Source organism: Osmerus mordax, chromosome 6 (genome assembly GCF_038355195.1).
Source record: "Osmerus mordax isolate fOsmMor3 chromosome 6, fOsmMor3.pri, whole genome shotgun sequence".
Lineage (NCBI taxonomy): Eukaryota > Metazoa > Chordata > Actinopteri > Osmeriformes > Osmeridae > Osmerus > Osmerus mordax.
This window is the reverse complement of record NC_090055.1, coordinates 14,991,265-15,011,389: the sequence shown is the minus strand read 5'-3', so window position 1 is coordinate 15,011,389 and position 20,125 is coordinate 14,991,265. Positions and strand designations below refer to the sequence as shown.

The 20,125-nt window shown below is 39.6% G+C and overlaps 1 protein-coding gene across 2 annotated transcripts; it reads right to left on the bottom strand.

The window, feature by feature from the left end:
- Positions 1-290: 290 nt before the first annotated feature.
- cmc1 (C-x(9)-C motif containing 1) lies at positions 291-15,291 on the bottom strand. 2 transcript variants are annotated; one of them, XM_067238844.1, is made up of 4 exons: positions 14,991-15,291; positions 13,560-13,652; positions 2,280-2,370; positions 291-2,102 (listed from the first exon to the last, which is right to left on the bottom strand). In XM_067238844.1, exons 1-4 carry the CDS (start codon positions 15,007-15,009, stop codon positions 1,982-1,984), a joined length of 324 nt encoding a protein of 107 aa, XP_067094945.1. In that variant the 5' UTR covers positions 15,010-15,291; the 3' UTR covers positions 291-1,981. The 2 variants fall into 2 exon arrangements, with proteins under 2 accessions (XP_067094945.1, XP_067094946.1); XM_067238845.1 differs by having other exon boundaries at positions 13,560-13,649; positions 14,991-15,105.
- Positions 15,292-20,125: the final 4,834 nt, after the last annotated feature.

Here is a 20,125-nt window from a genome sequence, read left to right as displayed (position 1 = left end):
TTGTTGCCAACAAATATGCAAACATGACACTTGCAGTATCCTGCACATCTTATATTTGACAATTGATTATTGCATTACTTTTCAGTTAGCTGCAGTTTGACCAGACGGATATCTCTTGGTCCCACAATTCCAGACTTTGGTTTATTTAAGCTTATTGGTAGATATGGTTCTACAACATCTCAGATGCAACAGATGTGCAACTTGTACACTGTACAACAACAGAGAACACCTTAGTCAAAGTTTACTATTTAGAAAGATTATAAGATATATAAAAATAAAAACAGACAACACAACATTTATTGGTTTATTGTATTGTTTTATATTCATATTCACATACAGAAATATGTAATGACCATCAATGGTTTCAGATAAATAGCCTACTTGCAGTGCATGTTCTAATCTAGGTTATCAAAAAACAATATATTTAATAAAAAATATGTTATTTGGGATCATTTAACTCAAGTTCAACCTTGCCTTTAGTAAATTACCTTAAGGCTTAAGCCCTGTGTACCATGCACTGGTTCTGTATACAAGTGCAACACAGCAGTAGTATTTGCAGGTTACGCATTCAGAATTACATGTACAGGACTAAGTTATTCCATTGTTTGTGGAAATAATCAGATCTGTACACATTACTCCTGCATCTGAATTTATGCCTCAAATCAGGAGGGTCAGCACAATATACTATGACTCAGTTTTCCTCAACGTTTCTTTATGTTGTCTGAAGCTTTCAAATCTTTAATTTACCATATTAACACACTACAAAGCACAAACCCAAGAGAGGGGAGTCAGGATTCTATGCTTGTGACCATAGTAATGGCCTGGATCCTAACACTAAGACAATCTATAACATGGGTCCCCAAACTACAGTCCGCGGGCCAAATACAGCCCCCCCACGCATTTGGACCGGCCCTCTGAACAATGCCAGATACTTTTTTATTAAAAAAATAAAAACGTTTAACACTGACTAATATGCATTAGTAAATGTTTTGATTTTAAATGACAATGAATATTAAAAATTACTATTACAATAGTAATAATGCTCTTTTAATAGGCTATATATACCTTTATATGTACGGATGTACGGTGCATAACAAAATAATTAACTAATCTAGCATAATGAATACATTTAAAATCATAATAAAATCTCCACAATAATACTCGTAGTCACTCCGGCCCATGTAATTTTCTGTTACAGAACGACCCAGCCCCACATTAAAAAAAGGAAAAATGATCTGGCTCTCGCAGAAATTTTTTTTGGGGACCCCTGATCTAGTTATTATCCTGTAAAATTTAAACCAGATCTCAAAGTATTATTACCTTGTTTTCTGACCAACTAGACTGGCCCCTTCACATACAGTACTTCTTTCGCATCCTGCTTGTGAAATTGTGCATTTTGTTTGAAGGGGTATTTGTAACAAAATAAAATCCTTTTGAAACCATTCATTACACTTTATTGTGAGTGTAAGTGTAATTGATATATTCCCCTTCTATATTCATGACACATTCACAGGTAGTTTTCAAAATATGATCAAATTGGTTTATAGTGAAAATCTGAAATGCTCTGTACATTTTCTCTATTAGGGTACTCTAAACAAACACACATACATACATACATAATCATGAACACACACACATACAAACCTGGTGTGGCAGGGTATCAGACAAATTACATAGATACATCCCCTTTAGAGGTGAGGTACAATGCTAAGATGTGGAAGCAAATTTCTGTTTTGAAATTTCTCATTCTAAACAATGTTGACGCATGTGTGTACATAACGTTTTTTTACCAGTACTTATTTAAATACTGAAAATATAATTGAAATTACACTGGAATAATGTGTTGGGAAGGTTGCATAAAATTTGTCATAAATGCTTTTAAAGACCCTCTTCAAATAAATTGTTACAAATAGTTTCAGATACATCTGACTTCAATTAGAGGTGCTATTAGCCTATCAGGCGCGCCTATCCAACAGTTTGTTTACATGCTAGCTGGGAGCTTCTGTTTCCTGTTTTTGGCTGGAATGCCAGTCCTCTCGTACTCCAACTTGTCACGAATATACTCCTTCTTGCACTCCTCAAAAAATGATGGGTCTTTGTAGCTGTGGGCAAGTGATGTTTGGTAACTTTTATTACACAAATGTTGACTTTGTGAGATGTTTGTGAGGAGACCATGCTGTTGGTCTATTCTACACAAACTAATAATTGTCTATTGTGCCCAAACTATGATCACCTATAATCAGGGGATTAAGATGGACCAGTAAATGTCTCATACTCACTAAACAGTCAGGCACTCTTTCAAGGAGGTATTCTCATTCCGACACTTGAACGCCATAAGAAAGCCAGTTTGCTTACAGCAGTGGTTAAAGGCTGAAATAAAATGAGAAGTAGTAGATTAACAGTGGAAAAGGACAGAAGCCAACATTTACCTCCAATCTACTGGATAATGTCTAGTAATAATGCCTAATGTCCTACATAGGGTGCAGCTGTACAGAGCCCCTGAAGGGACATGTGAAAAAATAAAAAATAAAATAAGACACTTTCTCGTCCGGACGTGAAACTATAGATTTTCACAGGTCCCTTCAAGGGCTCTCTACAGCTGAAATATATTTTGACCATCCTGACAAAAGGGAATAAAATCGTTTGTAAATTAGAAATACGTTTTTTCAATTTGTCATCCTGGTCTTTATATATATTCCTTTGAAATTGAAACTTTAACACAACAAACGTGGAAAAGTAGAAGGTTATGAATACTTTCCAACACTGAACACACACTGTCTTGATATTTATTTGCAACAGTATTGATACAAACAGTGCCGTCTTCGCCTTCTCCAGTTGTAACACAACTGCACACACAGCACCGCTGCAGAGAGGCAGGCACAGCCCCTCCTATGACGTCAGATTTATGTAAAAAGTCGCAAGCACATAGATTTTTTTTCTCACATAGGCAAAATATATATATATATATATGCCTCTAATTTATCGGGTATCGGTATTGAGTTTGAAAATCGTGACAACCCTAATAGGGAGTCAGTGGTTGGTTTGGTAACCCTCATTGCGGTAGTTTTTTGATTGTACAATTGATTATAGTGATCTAGGACTGGTACTATAGTCAGTATTGAGAATTCCAGTCTTGACTCCATCTCTGGCACACATGCACAGTGCATATTTTTCAAAAAAGTGCTTCCTTTCCCATTTTGAATTGACAGTGTCTGACTCAATGGTGGTCCTTTCTGTGGTCTCAATGTACTGTAACTGGCTACCATAGATCTATTTTCTCCCTTATAGGTAAACACACAAGAGAAACAAGTATCTAAATATGGCGCTGGTAGGACCAGTTTGCAGATGTATACATAGTAAATAGTTATTACTCTGTCCAGAGCCAAGTCTATAAAGATTTATTTATTTTTGCCTCCCTGTCCTGCATTCTAGATACAGATGGTAGGTTGCTGGTGTTAAAGAGGTGTTGAATGGCCAAGATCTTCACCCTGTTAGCAAGGTCTTCATACTTAGCTTTCTCCCTTTCTTCCTGTACCTCCAAGGCTACTAAACAACTAAATAATGAATAATTACTTTACATCTGGGCAATGATCACTACTAGTTTAATATAAATGCAGATCAAAACAATCAAGAGAGGCAGAGTACTGAAACTAATCCAATCAACAAAGGCCTGTCCACATCAGTAATCATTCGATGCACATCAGTAGTCACTCGATGCACAATTTGATCAAAGCCATTATTAACAGTGATCTTGGCTATCCCACTATGCATGGACTTCTTGTGATTATTTGTGTCCTACAATGCTGTAAGGGATTGTGTACAAATGACAAACAATAAATCAGGTAAGATGCAGATATACAGACAAAATGTAGGGCTTGAAATTGCCATCATTTTGGTCGCATATGCTCCCGAAGTTGTATCTGTGCAACCCAAAAATATATTTGGAAGCATTTGTGCGAGTGCGAATAATTGGTATGATGCGACCTGTTAAAATGTCTTTACAAAACACTTGCTAATTAACTGCACAGTATGTGCCTGCTTTGAGCTGATACAGTGACCAGTGTACCGTTCCATCCAACTTTACATAATCAAGTAAACGTAATCTTTATGTTCTTACCTGTAATGCCGATTTTAAAATTAACCGTCAATAACTCGTCACGTGACAGGGAGCTCACTCGCGCTAATTTGAAGAACTGAAAAGACAATACGAACATTTTCAGTGGGTGCTCCTAAATATTTGCTGGTGCTAGTTGGGAGCACCAGTACTACAAAGTAAAAAAAACCTGTAATGACCATGCCAAAGAAAACAACAACCCTCAAAGTTGGACATATGCACACATATGCTTAAGGTGAAAACAGTGTGTCTAAAACAGTCTATCAGGGCACTACACTGCGACCGAAATGGTCGCATTTGCGACCTTTTGAAATGCCATTGCGACCGTAATTTTTAATGGGTCGCAAATGTATCACTGATTGTTTTTGTGCTTACCTCAGGTTTTAGGCAATATGTTATGATTTGTTAAGAGCATTTATTAAAGGTGTCATTGATTGCAGAACCAAATTTACCTTGTCACAGTTGAATAACGACAGTTCAGTGGGTAAATGGACATACCGTGAACCCCAAAGTCCATTGACACCTCTTTCCTATGCACATCTCACAATAAAAAAAAATGTAGCTGTAAAACAGTCGGTTTTGAAATAGCCTGTCAGGCCAAAAATTGTCCTAGTGACAAAAACTGTCCTATCTGACGTCACAATGCCCTTCCGCTGCAAGGAGGCGTCCATCGCTATGCCAACCTTAAATTACTGAGATGCGGGAAACTGTCCTGGTTGCTAGGTAGGCGCAGAGCCATAGAAAAAGAGAGTTGCGACACTTCCATAGACTCCCATTGTTATCGTGGAATGTGGAAGTAAAGCGTGTCTCACGCGACCTATAGTTCCAAACATTGTATTTTCCACCGTTGAATCCCATTCATTTTCAGTGTCTCCGAAGCAAATTAGTTGGTAAATTGGTGAAAATCCTGCATTATTTCTACCACCACATATCAATTGTTATTAGTAGTATTTCATATAGCCAGCTTTAGATAAAATGTATCGTAAGAGTATAGCTTGTTAGATTCTAAATGCAGTTAGAGCTAGACTGTAGGCCTAGTATCTAACATCAGCAACACGGTTACTGTAGCTAGCTAGAGAGCACGTGTATCCTAACCAGAAATCCGTTGGTTTATAGTCTGTCAAATTAGTTCTAGTTATTGGTGTTCGTTGGCATACAAAGTTAGTCTTCTCTTATTAGCCTATAGTACATCTGATTAGAGCTAGCAACAATGAATTGCAGATTAAGGGGTACCCCATCGTCCAGCTAGCTTTCAACGCTCGGCAGGAATTTCAGGTCCACTCACTAGCCAGCTCAACTAGATAACATGGCTAGTTTGCATCACTGGATAACTACAAACAAAAGGAGTGGAAGAACACTGGACATATTGTACAATAAAATGTTTTATTGAATGCAGTTGGTTGCCTTGTATATTCTGTTATTTTTTACCAAACTCCTTTCTTGTCTTAATTTGAGCAGTTGCTGGTGATAATGGTTAGATTCACCTTGCATCAAGTACTACAAATATAAGTGTTGTTAATGTGGTAAATTGTAAGTGGGCTGATGAATAAAAAAACGTAGGTTAATAGGTTAAACGTTAAGTGGAACAATATAGTCCTCATTAGGCTACTGTTTGGTATGTACAGTATGGTACAGTATCGGTAGCTAGCATAGCCATTTCTAGCTCTGCTTCACAATATTGCGTTATGTAAGATGTTAAGTTAATGTAATACATAAATGTTAATAAAGTATCAGACATACATGATACAACACACCAGTAACCAATTGACATTATGTGTTAATAACCCGAAAATGTCCGTGAATCGAGATGGTGCTGCTGTCTGTCCCGTCGAAAACCATTCAAACAGGTTGACAGCAGTATTATTTTTTATTTTTTTTACTACAGCGAGTGACGTACTCGTCAGCGAGTAACCATGTGACGAAAAAGCTCTAGCTTTTTTCCTGTGTTTCACTGGCAGTGAGTGTTCACAATGTTGTATTTCACTCCATTCTACACCAAAAACGTCAGGGAGGACTGCGTTTTGTAGATACGAGTCTGCTGAAAATAGCCCGAATATCGGATTTCTTTAACCAAGCCGGTTTCAATCGCTATTTGCCTGAGAAAGCGATTTCCGTTGGCCAGCTTCATTGGAAACCATTCAAACAGGTTGACAGCAGTGGGATTTTTTGGAACTACAGCGAGCTACTTGAACCACGTGATCACGTGTCGGCGAGATCAAAGTGTGTCGCAACTCTCTTTTTCTATGGCTCTGGGTAGGCACTTCAAAAATTGCAATTTACCTCAGGCTCGCTCTCACAGTTTTGGACGGTCATCGGCTCGAGTTGTCATTTATCTGCTGACGCATCAAGGCCAGATCAAGACAACCACCCGGAGACAATCTACACCAGATAACCCTAAAATGATTCCTTTACGTTTAGTTCTTAGTCATAGTTATATAGTCTATTGTTTTTAACAAGTAATTAGTTTATTTATATCAGAGTAGTAACTTAGACTTTTGAAACTAGCAAGTTAGCTAGCTTTACACTAGATAGTTTTACAGAATAACATATCATATTATCAGTATAACATTTTGTAATACCGATTGTTTATATTGTAATATTAGCTGTTTGATTGAATTCGAAGTATCAAGATTTAGTTTAAACTATCTAGTCAGTTAGCTTTAGATAGTCTTACAGAATAATATAGAAACATACAGATAGGACCTAGTTACAAAACAAATAGCCATTTATACTTAGATTAGTTAATACTTAGACATTTTGTTAATTAAGTACTTAAATATGTCATCCTTCAGTGACATTTTTAATTATCTCTCAGCAGGGAAGTACAAGGAGGATGCCTCTCCTGGGCACAAGCGCTCACTCCGGAGATCATCCGATAAATTTTCATTCTTTAACGGTTTTATATTCTAGAATCTAGATGGTTGCATGTATTTGAGGGCCAAGGATCGTCAGCCACCAAGGAGGGTCATCATGTCTGACGAGGAAAGGGAGGCAGTGCTGACTGAGGTCCACGCCGGCTACTTCGGAGTGAAGCGCATGTTGGGGAAGATCAACCAGCGCTTCTACTGGCGTGGCATTGGCTAGGATGCAGAAGACTGGGTAAGAAAGAAACCTATATCTATTACAAACTGTAGCAATATTGTTGTTGACACACTGCTAAAGAGCACATTATCTCAACTTGCTCTTGATCGTTTGTTTCAAGGTCCGCACCTGTGTGCCTTGCCAGAAGTTCGAGAAGGTGAAGACAGAGGCACCTGAGTTGAAGAGCATCAAGCCTGTTTCACCTTGGTACATGATGGGTGAGTTCCACTCATTCCACATTTAAATGAAACAGTTTCCAACCATTATTTAACGCCAAAACATGTATTTGAATGTATGCCAGGAGTGGACCTCATCGGACCGTTCAAGGCATCCAGGAATGGGAATCGCTACTGCCTCACAGCAACTGATTTCTTTACCAAGTGGGTAGAGGCCACTCCCATCCAGGTGAGTTACATCTGTGCATTTAGTAAACACATGTATCTAAATTTTCTCCTTGAAAATTAATATGTTTAATATAACAGCTACAGTTGCAATCTAAATTATTCAACCCCCATTGCACATTAGGTTTATTGGCAAAATATAAAATTTCTCAGCTGTTTGCAATAAACAAATAACACAATAATTGTTTAACCCTTGTGTTGTCTTCGGGTCATTCTGACCCATCAGTCGTTGTGACCCACCGTCGTATTGCGACAACTTTACCGTATACAAAGTGAAGCATTTTCTTTTAACCGTTGGGCTTTCTCAGACCCCCCACATTGCGAAGATTAAAAAATAATTTTTATTTGTTTTTGTATTGGGTAAAATTGGCTAAACACAACGATGGTTCGTTGTGCTGCCTTCGGGTCATGTGACCCGAAGGCAGCACAAGGGTTAAGTAGTTTAATGAAACTAATATTACAAGGGTTTTATCCAAATTCAACACAAAATGCTACTTTTAATGACTAATGAATTTACTGCAGTCTCAAAATTATTCAACCCCTTCATGACAAGCATCTTCAGCACCCTTTTGCTGTTATGACCTGCTGCAAACGTGATGCATAGCCAGACACCAGCTTCTGACAGCGTTCCTGAGGAATCTTAGCCCATTCCTCATGGGCAATGGCCTCCAGTTCAGTAATATTCTTTGGTGTGCGTATTGCAACCGCCTTCTTCAAATCCCACCAGATATTTTCGATGGGGTTCAAGTCAGGCGACTGTGACGGCCACTCTAGAATCTTCCATTTCTTCTTCTGAAACCAAGCCTTGGTGGACTTTGAGGTATGCTTGGGATCATTGTCCTGTTGGAAGGTCCAATGACGCCCAAGCTTCAGCTTCTTAACAGACAGCATTTTTTCCTAAGATTTCCTGATACTTGACTGAATCCATCGTGCCCTCCACACGCTGCAGGTTTCCAGTGCCAGAGGCAGCAAAGCAGCCCCAGAGCATCACTGAGCCACTGCCATGCTTCACTGTAGGCAGTGTGTTCTTTTCAGCATATGCTTCATTCTTCTTCCTACAGTCATACCGCTGAACCATAGGCCCGAAAAGTTCCAGTTTTGGCTCATCGCTCCACAGAACAGAATTCCAAAACTTTGGTGGCTTATTTATATGGTTTTCAGCATATTGGAGACGACTTTTCTTGTGCTTTTGGGTCAGTAGTGGTGTGCGTCTTGGAGTCCGGGCATGGAACCCTTCAGTGTTTAGTATGCGCCTTACTGTGCAAACTGAAACCTCAGTGCCTGCTGCCACCAAGTCTTGCTGCAGGGGTTTTGCAGTCACAAGGGTTTTTGACCACTTGCCTCCGCAGGAATCTGGTGGCAGCCGCTGATAGCTTCCTCTTTCTGCCACGTCCAGGTAGTGTAGCCACTGTTCCTTCAACTTTGAACTTGCGAACTATGCTTCCAACTGTATCTTTAAGGACATTCAGTGATTTTGCCATCTTTTTGTATCCTTTTCCTTGTTTTTGCAAGGCAATGATCTCTTCTCTGAACTTTTTGGACAATTCTTTTGACTAATGAAGCCCTTGGGGCTTCATTAGTTTATTGTATAGGGATTTGAATAATTTCAAAGGGTGCTCTACTAAGTGCTGAAGATGCTTGTCATGAAGGGGTTGAATAATTTTGAGACTGCAGTAGTGATTAAAAGTAGCATTCCGTGTTGAATTTGGATGAAAACCATGGTAATATGAGTTTTATTGAACTATTTCAACTGTTCTTGTCTACTTTGTTTATTGCAAACTTCAGAAAAATTGTACAATTTGCCAATAAGCCTAATACGCAATGGGGTTGAATAATTTTGATTGAAACTGTATATTATAGCTCCATGTATATTGTTGTGTTCTATGTACTGCTAGGACAGCCTTGGCAACATCCCAGGCCCTGATGGACATCTTCCACACCCATGGCGCACAAGAGGTCATCCTGACGGACCAAGGCAGAGAGTTCTGGAACAAGGTCAAGTAGATGCTAAATAAAACATTTCTTAAATGTTGTGGACATACTACACACACAAACTAAACTAATGATTACATTTGTACTTAATTAGGTTATTTAGGTTGCCCCCCACTTCTCTTGTTCGAGAAGTGGGGGGCAAAGTATTGGATCACGTCCGCCTACCATCCCCAGACCAACGGACTGGATGAGAGGACCAACCAGACACTGAAGAGGGCCATCGGGAAGACTCTGGATGGCCATCAAGAACGGTGGGAGGATAACATGAAGGTAATTTTGTTTGCACATAACACCAGTATTCAGGCTTCCACCAGGTATTCACCCTACCGACTGATGTATTGTCGGGAGTCACGGCTGTCAACCGAGGTATGTAAACTTTTGATATTTTATTCTTAAATATTGCTATATTTGCAATAGAATAAAAAAACACTAACTTCATGCAACTATCTGCTGCATGATCTGTATTATCATGTAATTTCAGATCACAGACGTCCTTCCTCATGAGGTTGAGGTTGATGGGCCTGGTGAGGAAAGGTGCGCAGGACCTGGCGTACGACCGGTTTTATACATGTGAATATTTCTGTGCGTAGGTACTTTTCAAGTTTTGGCCATATGCCATCTTCTGGTATGTAAGCTGCGCAATCTTTTATACATGAGGCCCCAGGACTTTTCTCACGTAATGACACTGGTGGTCAAACTGATAAACTCAATACGATCAAAAGCACTTCAGCATCGCTTATTCAAGGTGTTATTAGATGAGCTCGATGCCGCCTACGGAGACCTACTACTTCATGCTGATGTCATGGTTGAGTCGCGGGAAGGTGTTACAACGCTTTGTTGACTTGCTCCGAGATAAAGACTTTTCTGTCTGCAAGGAACGAAGAGCACAAGAAACGGTCAGATGATGTGTTGCTGCTGGATCTGGGGTTTTTGACAGACTTGACCAGAGAAAATTGAGTACACTCAACAATGAGCTTCAGGGAAAAGACCGACAACTGCCCCACATGATAACGGAAAAATGCATTTAAGTGACATGTCAAGGAGCAGAATATTTTTTTTTTTTTTTTGTGTGTGCTGCTGATTGGCCTGAGGGAAAAGCATATATGCCTCAGGTTGATTCAGTAGCACACAATACACCATGCAAGTTATAGGACTTGACAGCTTTAGATGAAGGAACTTTCCTATGCATGTAAAGTGTTTATATACACTTTTGTCTATCCCTCAATTGCCAAAGCAGGTAATGTTGCATTTCCTTCATGTCGTATCTTTTGTGGGGGGGGTCAATTCGTGCGGGTAAATCCATAATAATATTAAATTTAAGTCTTTATTTAAATGTGAATATGATATTGTATACAAGTTTTATCTTTTTCTTAATAAGAGTAGCTCACAAAATACAGTTGTTGATAATGTCACTGCCAACTATATTATTTAACCTCAATTCAAAGAAGATAAGAGTGGGGTATTGTTTTCTCTCTTACAATGGTCGTTATCTGGTTTCCCCTCAGAAAGAATGAAATGGTTAGCCTGGCTCTGCCCTCCTATGTACTTCCGCTCAATTTTATTTTTGCTTCTGTACATAGGTCTGGCCATGAGGTACGCAAGTCAGATATTTCTGGTTGATTTTCTACTGGCGAATCAGCGAACAGAGGGAGTGGCTGAGAACGATGACGTTGATGTTGTGCGCTAGTTTGTGTTTTAGTTCCGTAATGGCGGCGGAGAAAGATGCGAGCAAAGCCATTCGGTCCGTTGTGGCAACGCTGCCGAATATCCAACAGCTAAAGCCAGAGCAAGAACAAGTTTTGCTGAGTTTTGTTGGTGGCCCTGATGGTGTGGCCCTCCTCCCCACGGGGTTCGGGAACAGTTTGATTTTCCAGCTAAGTTTTTTGAGATATTTGCCTTTGCACACAGTAACATTTAGAAGTGTCCTCCTCATGTGTGGAACAGATCATGGCCTGTAGTATCAATGTGCCAAATTTGTGGCATATTTGAAAACCTTTTACGGTTGAGATTGTGAGATAATGGGAACTTTAAGGTGAATAATAAAAATGATATAAACACTAACAAAACCAATAGGTTTACAGAGGAATGCTGATAAACTCCTAACAAACACAATAGGTTGTCTCCAGATGGAGGAATCCTAAATAACAAAATAATTAGTGGTGGGCATAGATAATTTTTTTTAATCTAGATTAATCTCACTGTAATCTTGGCGTTAATCTAGATTAAAATGGCTCATTTGAACTCCGCCGAAGGCATTCAGAATATGTGTGCTACCCAAATAATGACTAAAAGTAAGTCTTTGAGAACGAGTTTCTCAAGCCAGGTGGCACATTAGACCAGGAGCTCATCTCCTGTTTCCAAAATGCATCACAAACTGCTTGAGAAAGCTGTTCTACTATGATAATTGGTGATGAAAATAAATTATGTTCATTAAGATGTACTTGTGTTTATTAAATGTTTATTAGATTAGTTAGCTTGGCTGATAGAGCTGTGCTGACGGGCTTGCCTCGGTTGCACTCAAACATCGTAGTTCGACGACGACTCTTCCCCAGCGCTACATCAGTGCTTGGCCCGGCATCTTCCGCATTAGCTAAGGGATGCTTTGCGTTTAGGTGGTATTTGAGACTGGAAGAACTCCTACAGTAAACAAATTCCGCATAGCACATGGTGCAACCAACCTTAGTCTTGTCGAGGTTTCCATTGGGAAGCTTCTTAAAAATACATTTTCCCTGAAGCCAACCAGGCGTACGGTGTTCATTTTAGGACATCCTCAGATCTCAGACTCAAGTGTCAGACTCAAACGAAAAGGCGTCAAGTCTCAGACCAAAAGTCGTCAGACTCAGGCGAAACGGCTTCAGTCTCAGACAAAACACTCAAACCAAACGCCATCATTCTCAGACAAAACGCTCTCAAACTAAACGGCGTCATTCTTAGACAAAACGCTCTCAAACCAAACAACATCATTCTCAGACAAAACGCTCTCAAACTAAACGCCATCATTCTCTCAAACCAAACAACATCATTCTCAGACAAAACGCTCTCAAACTACACGGCGTCATTCTCAGACAAAACGCTCTCAAACCAAACGACATAATTCTGATGAAAATAAATTTCATAAATTTATGAAACTAAATTATGTTCAATAAGATGTACTTGTGTTTATTAACTGTTTATTAGATTAGTTATCTTGGCTGATGAGCTGTGCTGACGTGCTTGCCTCGGTTGCACTCAAACATCGTAGTTTGACGACGACTCTTCTCCTGCGCTAGCATCAGTGCTTGGCCCGGCATCTTCCGCATTAGCTAAGGGATGCTTTGCGTTTAGGTGGTATTTGAGACTGGAAGAACTCCCACAGTAAACTAATTCCGCATAGCACAAGGTGCAAACAAGCTTAGTCTTGTCGAGGTTTCCATTGGGAAGCTTCTTAAAAATAAATTTTCCCTGAAGCAAACCAGGCGGCTTCATAGCTGCATCCATGTTAGCACGTCACGTTTGATGTGATAATTTCATACACAAGGCATACACACAGGTTCGAAGACTCGTTTTCGCCCCCTACAGTGCAATTCGGCTAGGTATACATCCGCGCTAAAATATCAAGGTGAAAGTCATCATAGCTTGCGTAGTATAGACCAAGCTCCCAACCCAACTTTGAGAATAGATTAACGGCGATATTCTTTTTAATCGCCCGATAAGAGTCTCACGTTAGCGCGTTAACACCGATAACGGCCCACCACTAAAAATAATATATTCAATAGGCTACATATTGAATTGGCAACAAAGTATGACAATAATATTTGATCAGGAAGTCCCTAGGAAACTTCTAACCAGAAAATTAGAGGGCAAGTGATGCTTCACTACTGCCACTTAACTTAAACCTGTCAAATCCTTACCTCTAAAAGATGTTGAGTAACGAGAGCATAAGGCACCCTCAGATCTCTGTGCAACTAGCTAGCTGGTTAGCCATCACTCACCATCAACTTTCTCAGCACAGCGCTCCTTAGCTTTTTCCCTCATAATCTTCGGAATTAGCACGTCTGTCTCCACATGCCTGAGGAAAGGATCTTCTGAAAATGACCACACACACTTTATGAATAAGTATGTGAACTAGGTTTGCCACCTTGGATAAAGCGAAAAACCGGGACACTTGGACGGTGACTGGGGAGTGTGTGTGGGGGGGAGGGGTTACCAATCAAATAAAAGTAAACACATGGCCAATCTTTGCTGTGTTTTAGGCTAATAGTTTACTGAGACAAAATTGGATGTATGAACATAAGCAGGAAAATAGAATAGCAGTAGAAGGACATTCCAAATGAGGTTTTATTTGAAAATACATTTTCACAAAAAAACGGGTCAATTTGTGTCACAGGAAAAAAAATATTAATCTTTTCGAGACAGTCAGTCAAAAAAGACAACAATCCCGGTAAAACCAGGACGGGTGGCAACCCTAATGTGAAGACCACTCAGTGTACCTTTCATTCCAAAATCATGAGTATTAATATGGAGTTGGTTCCCACCTATAACTGCCTTCACTTTTCTGGGAAGGCTGTCCATATCAGTGTTGGAACACATGGAAATTGCTTCCATTCAGCAAAAAGAGCAGGTTGGGCAATGATGTTGATAAGACTTGGCTTGGAGATGGCATTATAATGTAATACCAAATGTGTTGGTGTTTAGGTCTGTACAGGTCAGGCACATTCTTCCAAACTTGCATTTCTGTAAAGGACCTCACTTTGTGCGTGGGGGTATTCTCAAAAATAAACAAGAAAGCCACAGAATTGTCTAGACATATGATATTTCATGCTTTAGCACCAATATTTCCAAATGTAAAATAAAGGGCTTTCGCCCACAATCATGAAAAACAGCACACATTGGTGACAGTTTTTGGCATAACAGCACCAATGAGCTTGCTCATGCCCCAATGCACAAAGTGATGTTTATTCAAAATGTTTTGTCGAATTTGGTGTAGAAATAATTTACTGGCCATATGCATGTGATGGTCAGGTGTCAACATACTTTTCACCATAAAGTGTAGGCCTACATTAGACTTTACTAGCCACAGCTCTCTGACTAACTAGCCTAGCGGATATGGCAAACTAACAACATGATCACTAGCTGCAGATTGCGAATTTATCGATGAGCTACCATAAAAATGAAATTCCGCTCTAAAAGCCAAATACAACTGAATTAGCTAGCTATCAACCGATGACAAGGATGATTGACTGTAGTAATGTGTAAGAGCATGCAACAACGTCCCAGTAGCTAGGCTAGCTGGCTAGCTTTGCTGGTTAGTTAGCCGATCAGTACAAGACTAGCATTATAACAATAACAGCAGAACAAACGGGTAAATATGAGTTTTAAACTGTGGTTGCTCAAATTTTAGTGTTCTATTTTATAATACCTACCTGATTTAGTAGTCTCCATTTTGTAGTAGTCCAGCAGTGTTACTCAAACATTACAAAACGTGTGCAATGTGACCTCAGTGTGTACACGTTAGTTATGGGTCGTTCGAACGCCGATTGGGTCATATATACTATGGAAGGCCTAGTGGTAGGGTGGACTACGGTGGCCCTGAAGTGCAAATCACACCCACTAACATGAGTGCATCCCTCAAATGAAAACACTCCCCCCAAATACGAGTCAACTCCCCCAAATGGGAAACAACATTACATTAGGTGCGTTCGACTTCATGCCTTCAGGACATCTGGGCACTTGAGCCACTCTCCCTGGTATTATTAGAAAACACAACACAACTATTACTGTAAAACTAAATATTAAGGATTTATAGATGAATTTAACACAATCAATTATCTTTGATAGAACGTGCCTGTTCTTATCCACTTCTTCGTTGTGTTTCCTCACCCCAATCCAGTGACCTTCGTCCAGTTGCATAACGATATTGTCTCTGCCTGGCATGGCTAGCTTGATTGTATTCTCCATGTGTGCCTTTGTGCACTTGTTTTGTTTTCTCAGATAAATGTTTAATGTCCTTAACTCCTGTAACAGTCCATGCTGTATCTGTTCCGAATGTTATGAAAAACAAGCACGGGAAGCAAAATAAGGCATTGACATTAATGCATCCAGCTAGCCAGGCCTTTCTGTTGTAGCTTACCAATCGTTGGAGAAACCTCTCGTGTATGATTTAGCTGTACCCTTTTCGCTCGCATGTTGTGTAATTTTGGTCAGGTTGATCTGGGCCAAACTCTTTTATTTTTATTTTCTCCACTAAAGTTCTCCTCTCAAAAGTATTTTGGAGAGGATATCTGACAGAATTTGAGAATGGCTGAAGTCCGGTCCGGAGTCATTTTCAATAACGTAAAGTATGCCCTACAGTTGCAAAATCACTTCTATACTCTTTGCTTGGGGCGATTATTTCAGCACCCATTAGGAATAATTTTTGAGGACGCTGATTGGCTGAGTCAGGTGGCTGAGCGGTTAAAGCGGTTAAAGAATCGGGCTAGTAATCAGAAGGTCGCTGGTTCGATTCCCGGCCGTGCCAAAAATGATGTTGTGTCCCTGGGCAAGGCACTTCACCCTACTTGCCTCGGGGAGAATGTCCCTGTACTCACTGTAAGTCGCTATGGATAAGAGCGTCTGCTAAATGACTAAATGTAAATGTAATGTAAAATGTAAATATGTGTTTCTAGCAACGGTCACCAATTCACCTATTGCTAGCATGTTGGTAGGTATGGAAGCAAATCATTACCAAAATTCAAATGCATTTCCAGAAATGCATTTGCATTTTAAGAATGTAGCTGCATTATTTGACTCATAAATGAAATTAGTAATCAATCATCCTATTTGCATTTTAATTTTCTTCTTCAAGAGTGCTCAATCTTTCACTTAATTAAAATGAAAAAGAAATAGACATTTGAGATTTAATTTTCAAAATATGCCCCAGCAAATAGATACCAAAATTCAATTTGAAATGTAAAATTTGAAAATTCAAATGCATTTGCAGAAATGCATTTTCATTTTAAGAAAGTGTCTGCAAAATCGTGACCACAATTCAAATTCAAATGCATTTCCAGAAATGCGTTTTCATTTTCAAGAACGTGGCTGCTAAATCGTGACCACAATTCAAATTCAAATGCATTTCCAGAAATGCATTTTTATTTTAAGAACGTGACTGCAAAATTGTGACCACAATTCAAATTCAAATGCATTTGCAGAAATGCAAAATGAACGAAAAAGCATTCTGAGCGGCGCAGCAGAGTGACGTCAGTAGCCGCTCTTCTTCAGCTCCCTGCTGACCAAGCTACCCATCTTGTTCGGTAGGGGGCAGTGTGCACATCTGCATTGCGTTACATTGCAAATGTGCCGGGAAATTGATTGAATTGCCGGGTAGAAGTAGCCTAGTTGGAGAGCTCACTCTCTGCTGTCTCTGGTATCCATTTTTTCTGTTACAGATTGGGGGAACATTTCATTTATATGCATCTGTATGTTTCACTCATTGAACAAATAAATTCTAATTGGGTGTGCTTTGCCTTCGGCAAGGGCACAACCTTTGTTCTCTCACATATATATTATTATTCTTCTTCTTATTATTTATTCTTTTTGCCCCCCTAAAACTCAGTCAATATTTGGCCTACATAGACAACGTAGGTGTCAACAGTTTCGTCTTGGTAGCGATTGAGTTGCTTCTATTGGAATTTACGTTCCGTTGCATGGTTTGGGCTTAAGGTAAGTTTTTGTGGCGAAAAGTGAAGCTAACGGTGGCTAATTTGCTAGCCACAGTCACTGACGTTACTTACGTCACTAACGTCATGAAAACACGCGTGACTACCTTTGGCAGAACATTCGTTTCGCATCTGTTAACTTGGGGGATAGCTAGGCTAACTATAGCTTTACTGCAAGGCAGCTGCAGAAACGCCACAAGCAGAGGCCAGGGTGATAACTATTTACTCATTTTACTTTGTGATATGACACACAATTGTGATGTGTAATGTACAATATAAGCTGATATTATTAAGGAAGTACATCTACTTTCGGAAACAGTAGTCTACTATTTCACTGAAGTATTAGCATCATGACATTAGCCTGTGTTGCCCGGGCAACACATACTACAGTGGTCTATGATGTATCTGTTTTCAATCGTTAAAATAAACATTCCTCACATATACATTTTCGTTGTATGATTTATTCTGACATTAGTAAACGATTTGTTGGTGAAATTACCATTACCTGTGGTTTCAAACCAGTGTAGCTCACTGCAACGCTGTAGCCTCCCCGAGACACTAGTGTGAGTAGCTAACAAAAACTCCTCAGCTGTTCAAGTCAAACGGCGACAGAACATGTTCGGCACTCCCCTTACTCAAAAGTCTTTCAATAGTTGAAACAATCTGACTACTAACCTGAACTTCATTTCCACAGCCTAAACTTTGTCAATCTGTTCATGAAAATAATTAATTTCAGCCTAAACCGTACAACGGAACGTTAAATCGAATTCAACCAACGCAATCGCTACCAAGACGAACACAGCAGTAGTCTAGTACTGTACTGTAGTAGTAGAATTTACCGGGGCAGCTTCTCCACACAGGGCTATATCGCATTTTGCGTTGTTACTGACAATGATCGCTACCAGTGAGCTTTTTATGAATGAGCGATTTTCCACTAAATAAATGTCAAGCTTATTTACGTTTTTGGGGGCATATTTTCAGTTAGCAGATGGTACTGTTTGAATCGCGATTCTATCTTCTGCCGGTAAAGTCGTAGAATAATCTTCAAAGGGGGTTCTTTATTAATGAATGAATGCAATATGAGTAGGCTAAATGCCTGAAAATATCACGAGAAGGGACAACTTAAAAGGACGTTTAAGTCATAGAGATTAGGTCCATTTTAACACCGGTCTGCCAAATGTATTCGTTTTGATTCAGCCTGTCAGCTGCCTCTGGCAGGGGAAATGAGAAGACATCATATTTCATTCTACACTTCACTCGTATTTTGAGTTGTAAATAAGCAGCAAAAAAAAGATGCTTTTAAATCTATGTAATCTTTATAAATAATAAGTAGGCCCGATGCATTTTTATATAAAATATACAGACCCCTGTGCAACCGACGCAAGCAAGCACACCCTACAATTTCCCCAGAAATTGTATCCTCTCTAGTTGGGTGTGCTTTGCCTTCGGCAAGGGCACAACCTTTGTTCTCTCACATATATATTATTTTTATTTCTTTTTGCCCCCCTAAATCTCAGTCAATATTTGGCCTACATAGACAACCTAGGTGTCCAAGGTTTCGTCTTGGTAGCGATTGAGTTGCTTCTATTGGGATTTACGTTCCGTTGCATGGTTTAAGTGGAAATTAAGTTTTTGTGGCGAAAAGTGAAGCTAACGGTGGCTAACTTGCTAGCCACAGTCAATGACGCTACTTACGTCACTAACGTCACGAAAACTCGCGTGACTACTTCTAGCAGAACATTAGTTTAGCAGCTCGTTAACTTCTGGGAGATAGCTAAGCTAACTGCTTTACTGCAAGGCAGCTGCAGAAACGCCACAAGCCAGGGTGATAACTATTTACTAATTTTACTTTGTGATATGACACACAATTGTGACGTGTAATGTACAATATAAGCTGATTTTATTAAGGAAGTACATCTACTTTCGGAAACAGTAGTCTACTACATAGACATATATGTACTATGTCACTGAAGTATTAGCATCATGACGTTAGCCTCTGTTGCCCGGGCAACACATACTACAGTGGTCTATGATGCATCTGTTTTCAATCGTTAAAATAAACATTCCTCACAAATACATTTTCGTTGTAGGATTTATGACATTACAAGTAAACGATTTGTGGGTGAAATTATCATTACCTGTGGTTTCAAACCAGTGTTGCTCACTGCAAGGCTGTAGCCTACGCGAGACACTACAAAAACATCTACACAGCTGTAGGAAGTCAAACGGCGACAGAACATGTTCGGCACTCCCCTTACTTAAATCAAAAGTCTGTCTAACTACTAACCTTAACTTAATTGCCACAGCCTAAACTTTGTCAATCTGTTCATGAAAATAATTAATTTCAGGCTAAACCGTACAACGGAACGTTACATCAAATTCAACCAACGCAATCGCTACCAAGACGAACACAGCAGTAGTCTACTGTACTGTACAATTTACCGGGGCAGCTTCTCCACACAGGGCTATATCGCACTTGGCGTTGTTACTGACAATGATCGCTACCAGTGAGCTTTTTATGAAAGCGATTTTCCAATAAATAAATGTCAAGCTTATTTACGTTTTGGGGGGTATATTTTCAGTTAGCAGATGGTACTGTTTGAATCGCGATTCCATCTTCTACTGCCGGTAACGTCGTAGAATAATCTTCAAAGGGGGTTCTTTATTCATGATTGAATGCAATATGAGTAGGCTAAATGCCTTAAAATATCACGAGAAGGGAAAAACTTAAAAGGACGTTTAAGTCATAGAGATTAGGTCAATTTTTACACCGGTCTGCCAAATTTATTCGTTTTGATTCAACGATGAGGCTGCCTCTTGCAGGGGAAATGAGAAGACATCTATTTCATTCTACACTTCAC

Excerpts from the sequence above, each read along its gene's own strand:
- cmc1 (XM_067238844.1), bottom strand. Across the intron at positions 2,371-13,559 it reads CTGTGCTGAGAAAGTTGATG|CCTTTAACCACTGCTGTAAG; the intron begins GTGAGTGATGGC and ends ATTTTATTTCAG. Across the intron at positions 2,103-2,279 it reads AAAGAGTGCCTGACTGTTTA|CTACAAAGACCCATCATTTT; the intron begins GTGAGTATGAGA and ends ACTTGCCCACAG.